The 18,651-nt window shown below is 37.1% G+C and overlaps 1 protein-coding gene across 1 annotated transcript; it reads right to left on the minus strand.

The window, feature by feature from the left end:
- Positions 1 to 466: 466 nt before the first annotated feature.
- Positions 467 to 1,399, minus strand: LOC124233343 (olfactory receptor 7A17-like). The gene is given in 1 exon segment (XM_046650488.1): positions 467 to 1,399. A coding segment is annotated over 1 exon segment (933 nt).
- Positions 1,400 to 18,651: the final 17,252 nt, after the last annotated feature.

Here is an 18,651-nt window from a genome sequence, read left to right on the forward strand (position 1 = left end):
CCAGTGGTTTTATATTTTCCCTTAAAACAAAATTATATAAATGGATTTAGGTACCAAGTATATATATTTTTTTTCTTAAGAGTAATACAACTCATGATTATTCCTTCAGGAAAACTAGCAAAAATTACTTTACATGATATATGTCATTTGAGAAGAAATTAATTTTAATAAATCTAAATTGTCCATGTAAGATACAAAAAAATCAAATATTTCTGATTCAAGATTGGAAAAACTTTTAGAATGCATGGGAATAGACAAGGGGAAAAACTGTCTATATATCAGAGTAGAAGCCTAATAAAGTGAGTTATTTAAATTGAAGTTGAATTCAAATAAATGGAAATTCCAGGAAATAAATAGAAGGAGTAAGCTCTACTTCTACAATCTGATCAAAGAATAGCAATTTCTACCTCTGATGATTTGAGTCCTGCAATCATGGGAATTTCTTCAGCCCCAGGACAATCATTCCTTATATAAATGACAAGCCGATGATTCTTTTCAGAGCCCTCTTGATGTCTTTGTTTCTCAGGCTATAGACAAAGGGGTTCAACATGGGTGTGACAACAGTGTACATCACTGAGGCTACTGTGCTTGAATATGAGCTGTGGGTAGCAGCAGAGCTGAGGTACACTCCTAGGATCATACAATAAAGTAAAGAAACAACTGAGATATGAGGTGCACAGGTGGAAAATGCTTTATACTTTCCCTGAGCTGATGAGATTCCTTGTATGGAGGAAACTATCTTAGAGTATGAGTAAAGAATCCCAGTAAGGGAAATGCCACCCAACAGCCCAGATGCAAAATGCATCACCATGTCATTAAGAAAGGTGTCAGAACAGGGAAATTGGACCACCTGATTGATTTCACAGAAAAAGTGGGTGACTTCCAACTCTGTACAGAAGGACAACCACAACACCATGAAGCTTTGTAACAAGGAATTCAAGGTACTCATCATCCAAGATACCAGAACAAGCATTCCAGATTACCAGTGTTTCATGACAACTATGTAGTGCAGAGGGTGGCAGATGGCCACAAAGTGGTCATAAGCCATCACAGCAAGGAGAAAGTTGTCCAATCCAGCAAAGAGTAGGAAAAAGTTTATCTGGGTGATGCAGCCCTCATAGGTTATGACTTTGCTCTGTATGTGGATATTATGCAGCATCTTTGGGATGGTTGTAGAAGTAAAACAGATGTCTACAAATGACAGGTTGGAGAGGAAGAAGTACATGGGTGTGTGGAGGTGGGTGTCTAGGCTGACAGCCAGGATGGTGAGCAGGTTCCCAAACACAGTGATCAGGTACATGGAAAGGAAAAACCCAAATATGAGGGGCTGCAGTTCTGGTTCCTTTGACAATCCCAGAAGAAGAAATTCTGAAATTGGTGTATCATTCCTTGATTCCATGCGGTGGAGGTGACTACCAGAAAAGAAAACAAAACATGACTAATTTTCTCAAAAATTGGCATTGCAAACAGTTGAAATTCTACAGTTTACATATTGCATTCAAAACGTCAATACCTATAATTTCTGTATGGAACTTGCCTCCTGTGGGAGACCCCCAGTGCTGTCTCTGAATAGAAATTCCTGTTGCACTCTGGGTTTTTTCCAGGATGTCATGTATTCTATACTTTTAATGAGAAATTCTGTCACATATTGGAGGCTGAGCAACTTCTAGGAAAAGAGCACAGGGTGCTGAGAAACAATAATTTCAACAGTTTGACAATGGAGAAAGCATATATGCAAACAAAAAATTATATAAATTGGGGCCAGCCCAGTGGCACAATGGTTAAGTTGACATGTTCTGCTTCAGCGGCCGGGGGTTTGCCAGTTTGGATCCCAGGTGCGGACCAACACACTGCCTGTCAAGCCATGCTGTGGTGGCGCCCCATTTATAAAGTGGAGGAAGATGGGCATGGATGTTAGCTCAGGGCCAGTCTTGCTCAACAAAAGAGAGGAGGGTTGGTGGCAAATGTTAGCTAAGAGCTAATTCTTCCTCAAAAAAACAAAACAAAACAAAACAAAACAAATATATATATATATATATAAATTATCAGATGGTAACATGTGCTATGAAGAAAAAAATCAGCTATAGAGGAGAGAGTGAAAGGGGGTGTTATTTTTTACTAGATGTTCAGGTAGAGCAGCAAATATCTGAAGGGAGACCACAAGGAAGAGAAAGCAGGAGGAAAATGTTTATCTGGGAGATCTGTGTCCATTAGAGGGAACAGCAAGAGTAAACTCCCTGAAAGATGTTTGTTTCAGAACAATCAATGCTCATATGGAATCCAGTGTCACAAGGAAAATGATCAACAAGGAGTTAGATGAGAGATGGTGTCAGAGGATGTTGAGGAAAGAGGTGGAGGCCCTCAATCACATGTCGTTAAATCTCAGTTTATTATTTTGTTTGCAGGGAATCCTCTGTGTAGAAATGGATCCTTATTTTTATTTGTTGTTTAATATTCTGGCACCAGTATTTTAAAGGTTGTGTGGAAATATATGAGCTCAGGTATCCCTGCTCTGAGAACTATTCATTCCCCACAACACACACATGCACACACTGTGTCTTCCTGTGGTCATGTTACCACCAGGCTCCTCTCACCCTGGCCGCAATAATAAGGAAAATGATGATACAATGCATGCTGTCAACACCAGATTATCTTTTCCCTGAAAAATCTAGAAATAGTACCCAAATTCTAGTTGGTAAGCATCTCATGGTCATGTAAACAAGTGGCTTTGTTATAATATGGCAATTTTGTGTCCTGAATTTAAAGAAACATAAAAAGTCAGTTCAAAAAACAGAGAGAGGAAAGAAAAGGACATTTTTGGGGGAAAAAATTGATCTAATCAGCTCAGGTGGTCCCTGAGATCATGATGAGGAGAATGTTTCCTTGGCTCCAGCAGCATTCCAACCCCAGTTATCACCTCTTGATGCCCAGAATAACTAACAAAGCAGCAAAAAGCAATGTATCTAAAAGTGAAAGGAGTGATATCCTTACATTATCAAGACATCTGATCAGTTGAACATCCCACTAGAAAAATGAGCAGAGGAAGTAAATATACAATTCACAAAGGAAATAGAAAGTACAACAAAAGTGGGGGTTTTTAAAGACAATTTGGTAACAGACTTTTCTAAGTGATATAAAATGCAAAGCTTCTGGAATCAGAAACTCAGATTTTGAATATTGGATGTACACATAGTAGTTGTTTGAATTTAGAGAACCAATGGAATCATCCTAAATGTTAAATTCCTCATCCAAATAGTGGAGATAGTGGTAGCCATCCTCCTAAAGTAGTTGACAGGTTTATCCAATATATGTAAAAAATTTACCACAGCTCTTTCCTGTTGGTAATGAGTGGTTATCACTGGTGATGATAATTGGATGACTTTTTCTTCTACCTCTCCAATGTTTCCACTGTTTCTTCACCTCTTGGTCCCCAATTCCACTGCTTTATTTAAATTCCCTGTCATTTTTTTCCATCTATCACAAGTATTTACTTTCACTCTAGCCAATATTTAGTTTTACTCAGAGAAATTTTTCTATATACAAAGCTGATAAGCCAACTCCCCAGCTTAAACCTCCTTTCAGTGACTTCTTCCTGAACAGTAAATCCATAGATTCAAACACTAGGCTTAACTCCTCTAACAAACCCACCAACTTCACCCTCACACTGCCCTCACCCACATTAATCTCATAAAAGTTGAACATGAGTCACAGTTTCACCAATGCCACAGCCTCAAGGCTCAGAGCCGTTATGCCTCTGCTTCTCTCTGTGTGGAGTCTCACCCATTGCTCTATTTGAAATTTTTCACCCGCTCTCTATTTTCATAACTCCATCTCTTATTTCAGAATTCCTGGAGTCATCTCCTTCAGGAATCTTTTTTGTTTTAACATTCTCACATAAAAAGGACACTGCTTCTTACGATAATTTATTTATATTTATAATGGAGAGGCTACCATTGTGTAATTTCAATTTAATTCCACATCTTTTTTGCTGCTAGACTGTGCACACCTTGAGGCATGTAGTAATATTATACCTTCCCCTCACCCTTTAACCCCAGATATAGTTTAGTTGAGAATAGTAACTGAATAAATATATACTGCATGAAGAAATGAGAAGATGTGTTCCTACTGCAATTGCTGATGATGTTAGAAAGAACAGAAGTAGACAAATCCTAGCATAGGAATGGAGGACATAAGAGAGAAATGTTTTCCATATTCTGAGATAGGAACCATTTATCGGGTGAGACTATGGTTTGTAAGAATAAAATAAAATAGGATAGATAAGGCTCAATAGAAAATAGCAGAGTGCATCATACATAGTAAATTATGCCTGTGCCTTACATGTTCCATGCATGATGGATCACATGTAAAAGCCATGTTTACTCTGGGATTTTGCCAAAAAGGTTTCTTATCCACTGCAGTAAATACAAGAATAGTTTTCATACAAGGCAAGTTCCTGCTAATGAAGAAAAAGCACTCTGAACAAAAAGCCCAAAAGAAGAGCCAGAGCCAGAGAGAACAGGCAGCCAGTGTCTTTATTGACGTTTCCTTCCATTCAAGGGACCGCACACTAACTGTGCTTTTATTCCTCTACTTGCTTCATTACAGTATCCACATCAGGCCCTTGATCTGATTTTTATTTCATATTTATTTCTATGTATCTGACCACACTTGTTTTCAAATGGTCCAACAGTGGGGGAGGCTGGTCCTATTCTCACGTTTCTTTGTAGCATCTTTTCTTTGTTACTGTTGAGCTTTTGGTTGTGACAAACGTCCTGGACACACTCTAATCTTATCCAACATGCAAGCATATCCACACAATATGCTCTATGAAATCCTACACATACCACAAAAACCTTCTCCTTTATTCATTTGATTTATCCCTGAGGACATGATGTCATACACTAGTTTACTTCATTGAGCTCTGCTCTCTTATTCAAATGAAAGATGCAGATGAGCAGGCATCTCCCTGCTTTGTTTACTTTTGTAGTTTCTTAAAGGCGTACATTTATATGGAAACAAATTTTTAGTAAAATAAACATTTATAAAATAAAAATAATAACAGAGAAATGAAAATTAGGTTAACAGTGAATTTGTCAAATGAAATTGAATAAAAAAGGTGAACTTCTGAAAGAAAACAAAATTACAGTAATTTCATCACATTAACATAGGTCTCTAAATCTAAATGAAATAGACAAAAACCAAAAAAATGGAAAAGATAGTTTTTAAAAAGTAGTGTAAAAATAGTATCTACAATTATAATTTCATCCTATATAAACATAAATGGACTCAGACATCCTTATAAAAAACATTGATGAAAACTTTAGTTGAAAACAGAATGTGTTTCACAAGATGGCAGAAGATGATTGCTATTTTCTTTTTTTTGAAGATTGGCACATCTTCTTTATTCTTCTCCACAAAGCCCCCAGCACATAGCTGTATATTGTAGTTGTAGGCCCCTCTAGTTCTGCTATGTGGGGATGCTGCCTCAGCATGGCTTGATGAGCGATGTTAGGCCCCTGCGATGCTAGGGTCCTACTGAAACCCTGGGCCACTGAAGCAGAGCACTTGAACTGAACCATTCTGCCACGGGGCTGTCCCCAGGTAATTGTTATTTTTAAAAACAGATCTAATGACAAAATGTAACAGATAGTTGTAGAGAGAAAAACAGATGTGAAATAAGACGGCATTGCATATAAAAGACAATGTATTACTACTAAGGATGCACAAGAATGTTCTATGTTTAAAAAGCGATGGATAAGGGAACAAAATATGACCAACTCATAGATTTGACCGTATGAAAATTTATAAACTCTCACATAACCCAACAAATACATCTATCCGTACATACAAGAATTAAATGGCAAAGAGCAAACTTGGTTTTAAAAAATTGTAATTATTTGTTTGTAAGAATGCAATCAAAAACAAGAATAAAACAGTCCCACCTCTGTATGCAAAGCAATGAATTTGCACAGGCAACTTGTGGCAGAGAAAGTAAATGGCTAATAAACCCAAAAATACATTCAGCCTCCCAGGTAGTGAAATAATTGCAAAGTAATGCCCTTTTGCATATTCCTGATTGTATATCAAATAAAATTTATTTCAAGTGAATATCCAACATGAGAGAAGATTCCATAAACTATGTGTGTCAAGAACTGCAGTTGCAAGGTAATAGTTGCTTCCACTGGTCTTGTTCTATCTAATGAACACAGAACACGGTCAATATACCCCACTACGAAAATTACAAATAAATAAATAAAATGTCCTCACTTCACTGCAAACACCTTCTCACTTAATACTCTATTTTTCTCCTCCCCTTAACTGCAAACGTCCTCTGAAGTTTTCAAGTTTACTGTCACCCATTCCTTCTTGAGTCTCACCCAGCTAGACTTTCATTCTCATTGCTTAATCGTCAACATTAATCCTTGTATCTCTCAATCCAACAGACACTTTTTTAATAACATATTATATTACTTATTCAATCAAGCAAACAACCATGGAGACCTCTGAGCTCTGGCTTAGGCTGGTTAAGCTTCCAGTTGACCTCAGGTAAATTTTCTTCACTATCATCCTTTCTGACTTTCTCCTTTAGCATCTATTGTGCTTTTGTACTCACCTGGATGGGATGTCTGGGAGAAAGGTCTCAATGTGAAAGTCCAAATTTCTCCCTTGATGGTTGATGATGGAGACTGAAGATCTGTCTCCAGACAACAGAGCAGGAAGGAGTGAAGCATTAGTCCCTGAGCCAGACTTAAGAATCTAGATGCGAAATCCATGTCTTCTCCAGCTCAAGGTTGAACATACTGAGGGACTGCAGCATTTGAGATATTTACAGCTCCATGTATTTGCTGTATCTGCTCCCTATTTCCACTCATTAGACACATTTCCCATTGTTACTCCCATGCCTGAGCATGTCATTTCCCCACAGGAAATTGTCTGGACAGAAAGTAAATTTTTCCTGCTGATTCATTGTTCCCAAGAGACCAGCTTAGAAGTCACATGTATCCAACTTTTATTAGTCCTTCTCTATTGACTCGTCTGGATTCCAGAGGTCTAATGAAACTTTTTCACGTTTCAGAGTTGTAGTTTTCTCCAAATCTAAAACTGAGGAATCTATCTTGACCAGGTCCTGCAGGTTTCAAAAGCATTGACTTGTGATGGGAACGCAGCTCCTGATATCTCCAGAAAATTGCTATTCCTTCTTTAACAAGGGATAGAGCTGTGTTTCTTTGCTTTAAAACCATGGGTACAATAAGCCTTGGCTTCATAACTCTTTTGAAAAATTAATTAGAAATTTCCTGTTTTTTAATAAATTATTTTATTGAGGTCATAATCATTTATAACATTGCATATATTCAGGTATACATTGTTAGGAATTTCATTCTTTTGACACAAGTTAAAAGATTTTGTCTAGTCCTTCCTTTACAAAACATTTGGTAATTCTAAGAGACAAGTTTGATCTTTTCATGCACAATGAGCTGAGCTTGGAATCTTATCTAAATTGTCTCACTACTTGTTGCAAAAGTCTGTAGGGGACTGTACAATTATCAGGTAATTGGTCTATTTTTAATTGGATTATCTATTCTTTTGTTAAGTTGTATACGTTTCTAATTTTTTTTGATATTAACCTCTTATATATATATAAAGTTTGCGAAAATTGTCTCATTTTATTGGCTGCCTTCTCATTTTACTGGTTGTTTCCTTTGCTGTGAAGAAAGTTTTTAGTTTGATATGATATGACTTGTTTATTTTATTTTATTTTTTTTGGTGCCTGTGCTTTTTGTCTCGTATCCACAAATTACCACCAAAATCAATGTCAAGGAAGTTTCCTCTCTCTTCTTTTAGGAGGTTTATGGTTTGGGGTTTTATATTTAAACCTTTAATAAAGTTTGAAATATTTTTGCAAATGGTGTAAGATGAAGGTTCACTTTCTCCTCTTTTTTATATGGATATCCAGTTTTCCTTGCCCCATTTAATGGCAAGACTATCTATTTCCCATTGTATGTTCTTGGCACCATTGTCAAAGATTAGTTGACAGTATATGCATGAATTAATATCTGGACTCTTCGTTCTGTTCTGGTGGTGTATTTGTTTAAATGCCAGCACCATACTGTTGATAACTATAGCTTTGAAATATAGTTTGATACCTGGAACTGTATGCCTCCAGATTTGTTCTTTCTCAAGATTTCTTTGGGTATTAGAGGTGGTATGTGATTTTAAATGCATTTTAGGATTTCTTTATCTTTTGATGTGAAAATGGCAGGGGAATTTTTATATTAATTGCATTAAATCTGTCGACTGATTTGGGTAGCGTGGACGTTTTAATGATATTAATTCTTCTAACCCATATACATGGAATATCTGATCTTTAGTTTGTGTCTTCTTCAATCTATTGAGTCAATATCTTTTAGTTTTCAGTGTACAACTCTTTCCCCTCCTTCGTTAAATTTATACCTATGTATTTTATTGTACTTGATGCTATTGTCTTTTTGTTTTTTTTAAAGATTGGCACCTGGGCTAACAACTGTTGCCAATCTTTTTTTTTCTGCTTTATCTCCCCAAACCCCCCCGTACACAGTTGTATATCTTAGTTGCAGGTCCTTCTAGTTGTGGGATGTGGGACACCCTCTCAACGTGGCCTGACAAGTGGTGCCATGTCCACGCCCAGGATCCGAACCCTGGGCCGCCACAGTGGAGCTCACGAACTTAACCACTTGGCCATGGAGCCCGACCCCGATGCTATTGTAATTGGGATTTTTTACTTAATTTTCGCTTCTCAAGAGTTAACTGTTAGTTTATAGAAACTGAATTGAGTTTTGTATATTCATTTTATATTCTGCAACTCTACTGAATTGATTTAATGATTCTAATGGTTTTTTCTTGGAGCCTTCATTTTTTTCTCTATAAAAGATTATATATATATCCATAGAGGCCATTTTATTTTTCACTTTCTGACATAGGTGTCTATATTTCTTTTTCTTACCTAATTGCACTGGTTATGACTTCCAGTATGACGTTAGATAAAAGTGGAAAGAGTGTCTTGTTCCTGATCTTACAAGAATAGTTTTCAGCTCTTCACCATTGAGTACAATGTTAGCTGTGTGCTTGTCATATATGACCTTTAACAAGGTTGAGATACATTCCTTCTATACCTAATTCCTTGAGAGTTTTTATCATGAAAGAATGTTAAATTGTGTCAATTGTTTCTTTATGCATGTATTGAGATGATTATTTGATTTTTCTCTTTTTTTCTGTTAATATGGTATGTCACATTTATTGATATGTGATTGTAGAATCATCCTTGCATTCTACAGACAAATCCAAATCTATTATAGTGTATGATACTTCTAATTTACTTTTGAATTCAGTTTGCTAGTATTTCGTTGATATCTTTTCCAGCTATGTTCATCAGGATATTGTTTTATAGCTTTCTTTTCTTGTAGTGCCCTTATGTGGCTTTGGTATCAGCAAAATGAAATGGGAGACTTCTGTCCTCTTGAATTGTTTGGAAGAGTTTGAGATGGATTGACCTTAATTTTTCTTTAAATATTTGGTTGAATTGACCAGTGAAGTCATCACATCCTAGGCTTTTCTTTGTTGGGAGGTTTGTGATTAGTGATTCATTCTCTCTACTTGATATTGATCTGCTCAGATTTTCTATTTCTTCATAATTTAACCTTGGTAAGCTACATATTTCTAGGAAGTCATCCATTTCCTCTAGGTTATCAAATTTGTTGGCATAGAATTTGTCATAGTAGTCTCTTATGACCCTTTGTATTTCTGTGGTAGCAGTTTTGCTGTTTCCTCTTTCATATATAATTTTTTTTCAGTAGTCTAGCTTAAAGCTTGTCATTTTTTTATCTTTTCAAAAAATAGCTCTTAATTTTATTGACCTTTTCAATTGTTTCTGTGGCCTTTGTCTTTTATTTGTGCCCTCATCTTTGCTTCTTTTATTTCCTTCTTTCTCTGAATTTCAGTCATAGTTTTTTTTTTCTTTTTCTCATTCTTTCAGGTGTAAAGTTAAGTTGTTAATTTGAGATGTTTTTTCAATTGCAGGCATTTATTCATATAATCTCCCTCTGATAGTTTATATTACACTTTGCTGAAACCCAGAAATTTTGATGTATTGTGTTTTCATTTTCACTTGTTTCAAGATGTATTTTTTCTTTCTCTTGATTTATTTTTTGCCCATTGGCTGTTCATGAGTGCATTCTTTAACTAACACTTAATTTTAAATTTTCCAATTTTCCCCTTGTTTTTATTTCTAGTTTCATAGCATTGTGATAGGAAAAAGATACTTGGTATGATTTCAAACTTTTTAAATATTCTGAGACTTCTTTTGTTACCTATGATACAATCTATCCTGGAGAATAATCCATGTACACTTGAGAAGAATGTGATTCAGCTTCTATTAAGATTATGTCTTTCAAATCTGCAAAGCCAGGCCAGGTACTGTTAGACTCTCACTTACCTTCCCTTGGGTGGTGTTAAATGCTCAGGTTTGTGTCCTTTCTCCAAAAACCGCTATCTGGCTGGCTTTCTGTGCATTCTCACTACCATTCACAAAGTCTCATGCTGGGCATCCTCGGGAATGTACACAGGGAGTCAGCCATGGACTTGTGGGGTATGGGGATGAGGCATACAAAGTGTTAGAGGTTTCCATGGCCAGTTAGGGGTATCTGCAGGTGAGACTATCCAAATGGCTCATCATCATGAAATCTGTAGAGTGATTAGTAGGATCCACATCTCTTAGATGAAATTTTAGAGCCCTTGGTGCTGTCCTCTCAGATGCTTTTCACTCCTAAGTTGTGCAGCACACCGCAGTTTTCTGGGTGGGTTGAGAATGAAGTGAATCTCCCTGTCAACATTCCATCCAATTGGGGAATCCAGATGCTCGCTCACATACTCTCACATTCCACCATGGGAATAACTCTTAGCCAAGAAGTTCTTTTCTGACACTGAATGTGCTGCCTTGAAAGAGAGGGTCACGTGGGTAAAGTGTAGTTGTTCCTCTTAGCCTGTTCAATGTGTACAATATCAAATGTTTTTTGCTCCAACTTTTGGCTTGAGTTCCTCTGTTGGAACCCTGGACTTCTGTGAAGGTACTCTCTACTGTAGATGATTATCAAAAGTGATGCTCTTTGGGAAGAAGTTATTAGAAAACTCCTATTTCACCACTTTGAAAATCTAAATTTTTTTAATTAGAAAAATATGTGTTTTTCTAGAAGCCTCATAAACAAATATCAGTTTACCTATATTTAGGAAAAATTGCATCGCTTGGTGGGTTAGGCAGAATAATGGCCTCCCCAAAATGGCTACATCCTAATCTTCAGAACCTGTAAAAGTGTTAAGGTATATAAAAAAGAATTAAAGTTTTAAAAGGAATTAAGGTTGCCAATCACTTAACCTTAAAAGAGAAAAATTATCCTGGGTTATCTGGATGAGCCCATTGTAATCACAAGAGTCTTTGAGCGTGGAAGGAGGCAGAAATAAGAGTCAAAGTGATGAGACATGAGAAAGACTCAATCAGCCTTTAGTGGAATTGAAGATGCAGGAAGAGACCATGGGATAAGGAATGTGGGTAGTCTCTAGAACATGGAAAAGACAAGAAAGGAGGTTACTCCTTAGAGCCTCTAGAAAGGGATGCAGCCCTATAAGACATCTTAATTTTATCTCAGTGAGATCCGTTTTGAATTTATGATCTCCAGAACTGTAAGATAATACATTTGTGTTCTTTTAAGCCACTAGATTTGTGGTAATCAGTTGGCAATAGTAACGATAGTAAACCGAGACACATGATTGCTCCTATATTGGTATGTTAACCTGAGTATATTTCCACATCTATCTGATCAGTGTTCCGCTATTGGTAAAAAGGTGAGAATGGATATTAGAAAGGCAATTTAGCTGTGTTTTCAACAATAATAATAGGGCAAGATGATTTTTGAAAAGAAGGGTTAAGGAGGATGACTTGGTCTGCTCTCTAATAAAATATATAATAAGGCTGTTCTTATTAAAACATTGTGAAGTTGGCTTAAATTTAAATAGCTATGTCAACACAGCAGAATAATGAAACACAAATCCAGTAAAATAAGAAGCTATTATGTTATGAAATTGAATCAAAACCAATGATGAAAGAAAGGATTCTGAAAGAAATGGTGGTTGGGCAATTCGTTATTAGTTGGAAGCAAAATAATTTTAAATTTTTATCTTAATGCAAATCAGTATAATAAAATGAACTTGGAGGAAAGATATAAAATAGCAGTAGACATCTAGAAGTAAAATTAGATTAATCTGCTGAGCGTAAACCAGGCGGACCAAAAATAAAGTAATATAATGGAGAATAAAATTGAACGCATCCAGTACATTAAACACCCGTAAGTCAAACAATATGGAGAAAACCATGTAAGACTAAGAAAAATATTTAGAACACATTAAATATCGAAAGTATAAAATGTAAACCAATAAAAGCTTCTTTAAAATCAATGAGAATTGAAATACTGAAGATGATAAATGATCCAAGCATGTCAACCAAAAATATAGAAAGAATAAATGCAAATAAATATATAAACATGAAGATATACTCAACTTTAAAACAATCAAAGCAAGTTAAAATAGTAAGGAAACATAATTTTTTCTCTACAGCTTGATTTATTTCTTTTTAAATTTTATTTATTTTTATTGAGGTGTAATTAAGAAATACCATTGCATTAGTTTCAGGTGTACATCACAATAATCTGATATATGTATATATTGCAAATGATCACCATAAGTTTAGTTAACACCCGTCACCATACCTAGTCACAATTAGTTTCTCTTCCAATGAGAACTGCAATTTGTTTTTCTTCTGATGAAAATTTTTAAGATCTTTTCTCTTAACAACTTTCAAATATACAATACAATATTATTAACTATAGAGTTACAGTGCTCTGCATTACATCACCAGAATTTATTTATTTATAACTGGAAGTTTGTACTTTTTGACTCCCTTCACTCATTTTACTCACTCCCCATACCCACTTCTAGCAGCCACCAGTCTGTTCTCTGTAAATATGAGCTTGTTTTTTCCTTTTTAGATTGCACAATTAACTAAGATTATATGGAATGTGTCTTTCTCTGTCTGACTTATTTTGACTTCGTATAATGCACTCAAATCCGTCCATGTTATCCTAAATGGCAAGATTTACTTTTCTAAGGCTGAGTAATACACGTTTCTGTGTGTGTGTGTGTACTATACTTTCTTTATCCATTCATCCATCAATGGACACTTAGGTTTTAGGATTTGATTTCTTTCTAAGACTGAAGGCCCAACAGATAGACTATTTCTTGGCTGGAGAGAAGACTTCCAGAAGTGGGAGTTTAGATATTAGAGGATTCTTCTTTGTTTGGAGGCTCAGCTATTATTATAACAAGTTTTCACTAGCAGCAACACGGCCTGATGACGTAGAAAGTGGTCTGATTTATACAGTCCTGGGCTTGAGACTCTTCACCACATCTGTGACCTTCAGCTAGTTGTCTAGATATGATAAATTCTTGCTGACCTATCTATAACTAAGGGTAAATGATACTAACCACATAAAAATATTATTGGAAAAATTCAATGAGGCGATGTGTATAAAATGCTTAAACAGTGCCAGCATATACTGAGTGCTGTAATTATTTTTATCATCAATATCAATAAGTGAATCCATTTTCTAGCTCAAAGGCTTTTATTTAATCAATATATTTCTATTATTTTTGCTCCAGTCTCTATACTTAACCATCCACTCACCTATTTTTTTACTCCATCTAGCAAATATTCACTAAGTATAAACTCCTTCGTAAGTATTGTAACAGGCATTGCAGTTTCAGAGCTGGAAAATATATAGTTCTGAAATTCAAGAAATGGATGAGTAGAGAAATTCAGTAAAGTTGATGTCACTGAAACCATACAAAACTTTGGGCAACTATTTGAATTGATTTCATTCACGTAATCTAAGAAATCATCTCTGAATGAGTTCCCGGGACAATATTTTCAACATAAGTACACATCTCATCACTTTGAGGATATAAATTAAATACATGACATTTTATTTTATTTTTTAAGAAATCCAAATCATTACTGAGGAAATTGAGAAAATACCAGATTATATTCATATGAAGTTAAAATGACTGGTTACAAAGTGAAAAAGAGAACCCAAGATATAACCTGAAGGAAAATAGAGAAGGCTGGGAGGACAAAAGGGAAGTTTTGCTTTAAAACATGTAAAATTAGGAAAAATAAATATATTGGGCAAAGAGAGCCAAGATTTCTGATACTCAGTATTGTGCATCCAGCTACTCATGAGAGTCCCATAATAGTCCTAATGGTGAGAAGTGCCCCCTGCTGAGGAGACTCCCCAGGGCCCTCTTCATGTGCCTGTTCCTCAGACTGAAGAAGATGGGGTTCAATATGGGGGTGGCCATGCTGTACATCATTGAGGCCATCAGACATCCTAGTGAATGAAGTGGCTGCAGAACTGAAGCAGACTCCAAGGCCTGTGCCACAGAACAAGCAGACCACTGAGAGGTGACACTCACAGGTGGAAAAGGATTTGTACTTGCCCCTGGCTGATGAAATTCTCAGGAAGAAGGAGAAAATCTGAGACTAATAAAAGAAGATACCAGAGAAAGAGAAAACACACAGGACAATAGTCACATAATTCACCACTATGTTATTGATGAGGATGTGTGAACAGGCAAGCTTCAGGGATTCTGGAAAATCACAAAAAAAGTGTAGAATTTCCCTGTTTGTGCAGAAGCACAGCTTCAAAATTTTCAAAGTCTCAATCAGGGAGCACATGACACTGACATTCCAGGACCCCAGGGCCAGCAATCCAAAGAAATAAGGGTTTATGATAACCGTGTAGTGAAGTGGGTGACAGATGGCCATGAAACAGACATAGGACATCACACTCAGTAGGAAATTGTCCAGGCATCCAAGTGCAAAGAAAAAATCTCTGTCTAAGGCAGCCTGCATAGATGATAGCTTTGCTCTGTGTCTGCAGGTTCAGCAGCATCTTTGGGCTGGTGGTGAAGGTGAAATAGAAGACAACAAAGGTCAAGTTTGAGAGGAAGAAATCATGAGCCTGTGGGGGTGGGAGTCTGAGATGATGGCCAGAATGTTGAATAGATTCCCAGCAAACATGACCAGGTACATGGACAGGAACAGTCCAAAACAGAGAGGCTACATGTCTGGCTCTTCTGTGAATCAGATGAGGAGTAACTTTCCAACTCTTGTTTGGTTTTCTCTTTCCATGGCACTTCTGGGTTTGCCCAGAATGAACAAAAAATCCATACAAAATTCATTCAAAATATACATTTCCTTGAATGAAAGAAATATCCTTTTTCTGATCCTAGGGGATTTAAGAAGTCATTCATTGTGGTTAATGATTGGACCTCTTTGCTGACAAATTGTGGTTACCGATTGTTACTAGGAAAAATTATCTCTAGGCTTAGAGGTTCTGTCTGAATAAAAGGGCTCTGGTAGAAATAAGGGAAGAAAAAGTCAACAAGTTGAAAGTTGTGCCCTAAGTTGAAAAATTCTGAATGAGAAAATATGCCATTCATAAAATTAGAGTGCAAAAAATAATTTATCTGAGTGATAAAAGCTAATATCTTTAATCTATAAAGCTTTAATTATAATCATAGAAAGATGAATACATTAACTTGGAAAAAGTCATAGGACATTAAAGCTTCACAAGAGAAAATGTATAAAGGACAATAAATATTTGAGAGAGTTTTCTTTTTATTATTAACCTATGAGGGTAAGATGAAAATAAGACTGACGGTATTGATAAGTTCTTTATAAAAAGGATTATGAATGCAAAATCCTATCCTGTGGAAAGAGAAATGACACTTCAGATACTGCTATGGGAAGGTAATTGATCTGCATTTGTAGCCTGGAGAAATCAAATCAGCATACAGATCTTATCTAATTAACACATATTTGCACAAAGCCAAAAAAATCTACACCAAGTTATGGCAAAATGTGGGCATGGATCATCTTTGAGTGGTAACATGAATCTTGACATTTAGATTCATTTTTCTTCTATTATACATTACAAAAACTGCACACAAATACACATGTAGTCTATCCTCAATAAATAAACACTATAAGATTTGAAGACATTGAGGAAAGAGGTCAAGATGGTGGTATAAGTGGACTGTTCACTCACCTCCTTCCACAAACACAACAAAGTTACAGCTATTTTTGAAACAATTATCACTAAGAAGGAACTAAAACTGGATAAAAAGAATCCCTGCAACAAGGGACAGTCCTGACTTAGGTGGAAGAGGCAGAAATTCCTGTCTGAAGAGAAAAAAGCCACCTTCATGAGCTGTGGAGCTTCACAGCCAGCCAAGAGCAATACTAAGGTACACAGCCTTCCCTGGAGGAGCAGGGGACCTGAGTGGGGGAGTGTTACCACTGTAAACATCCTTGGGACACAGCACAACTGAGACAAGTGTAATGATATATGGCTCCATTGGTTATTAACTACAATGAGGAATACCCCAAGAAAAGTTATTGGACATAAGTAGAGAAAAGCCAGCTCTTAAAGGGCCAATGGAAAAACTCACCTGTTTTGGAAAGCAACCTAAAATCACCAGAAAGAAGGTGCAAAGTCCTTTGGAGAAAAGAGAGTCACCTGATGGGCTCTGAGTGCATCTCGGGGAGGGATGAGACCTCTCCAGAGACTGAGAGAATGGAGAAAGCCATTATTGTGACCTTGTACAGGTGTCCTGACACAGATACTGGCAGGTATCATTGGAGTTCTTCCCCTGGCCTGTTATCCCAGGGTGTGCCCCACCCAGTAGAGCACTGATTTAATCCAGCTCAGCCAGGGCAGGCAGCAGTCCTAGGGACGGGTGCCACAAAACAGCAAGCCCTTGGACACCATTGTGGCCAGCATAGACTGGGTGTCTGGATCCTCTTCAGGAAGGTGAGTGGGTGCACATCTGCAGTGCAGGACAGTCATGAGGAGCAGGTGGAATGTGTGGAGCATTGGTGGAGTGTGTGGCTACCACTACAGGTAGGTGACTGTGTCCACTCCAGGGGATTGGGATGTGTGCACAGGCCAAAAGAGTGTTGACCATGTGTGTGAATGTGCTGGCCATGGGGCTTAGAAGCAGAAGACTTGTGCTTCTCAAATAGGGGATGAGCTATGCATTCCAAAGCCTGAAATAATTGGGTAGTCTCATACCTGGGGCCAACGCCACTCAGCTGTAATCCTGGGAGAGCTCAAAATAGCCTTGAAGTTCAGAGGCCTACAGCAATTGTAAGTCCCTGAACCAAAAACCAACCACAGTGGGGACCTACCTTATTAACAGAAAAATTGCAACAGGAATGTGCTGTTAGACTTTGCAGCCAACTGTGCTGAGGCTCGCAAACAAAATAAACTGACTGAAGGATCCACAGTAGCCACACAGTACTGAGCATTACATCCAGCTGGCCACGGGGACAGCATAGCCTCCTTAGGTACCTGCAGCAAGAACAATGCTGCACCAACAGGAGGACACACATAGCTCACACAGGGATCATTCCTGGAACATTTGGAACTGGTGATGAGAGGGAATCACCCTGCTGGTCCTCAAAATATGTCTCCTACATGAGGCCGCTTCTCCAAGATAAGGAGGTTTAGCTGGCCCACCTAATACATAGATATATGCACAGAGAAAGAGGCAAAGTGAGGAGGCAAAGCAGTACATTCCAAGCAAGAGAACAGGGCAAAATCCCAGAAAAAGGACTGCAAGAAACAGAAATAAGCAATCTGCCTGACAAAGAAATCAAACAGAAGTCATAAAGATTCTCACTGATCTTGGCAGAAGAATAGGTGAGCACAGTGAGAACATCAAGAAAGAGTAGGAAAATATAAAAGATAACCAATCAAAAATGAAGAATACAATACTGGAAATTAAAAATTCACTAAAGGGACTCAACAGCAGAGTGAATGATACAGAAGGATTGATCAGCAAGATAGACAAAACACTAGAGTAAACCACCCAAGCTTAAAGGCTAAAAGTGAAAAGAATTAAAAAGAATGAGGAAAGTCTAAGGGAACTCTATCACAACATCAAGCACATTAATATTAGTATTATTGGTCTCCCAGAAGGAGTTGAGAGAGACAAAGGGGCAGAGAATCTATTTGAAAAAAATAACAGCTGCAAACATCCCTTACCTAAGGAAGAAAGCACACATAACACCAGGAAGTACAGGAAGCACATAGATCACCGAACAAGATAAACCCAAAGAGGCCCACACCAAGACATGTTACAATTAAAATGTCCAAAATTAAAGACAAACAAAGAATCCTAAAAGCTGGAAGAGAAAGGCAACAAGTGACATACAAAGGAAACTCCAGAAGTCTATCAGCTGACTTCTCAGTAGAAACATTACAGGCTAGAAGTGAGTGGCATGATATAGTTGAAATGCTGAAAGAAAAAAACCTGCAGCTAAGAATACTCTACCTTGGAAAGTTATCATGCAGAATGTAAGGAAAGAGAAAGAGTTTACCAGACAAGCAAAAACTAAAAGGGGTTATCACCCAGAAACTAGTTTTACCAGAAATTCTAAAGGGACTTGTTTAAGTGGGAAAAGAAGACCACAAATAGGAATAAGAAGATTACCCCAAAAAGCAA

Source organism: Equus quagga, unplaced genomic scaffold (genome assembly GCF_021613505.1).
Source record: "Equus quagga isolate Etosha38 unplaced genomic scaffold, UCLA_HA_Equagga_1.0 197996_RagTag, whole genome shotgun sequence".
NCBI lineage: Eukaryota > Metazoa > Chordata > Mammalia > Perissodactyla > Equidae > Equus > Equus quagga.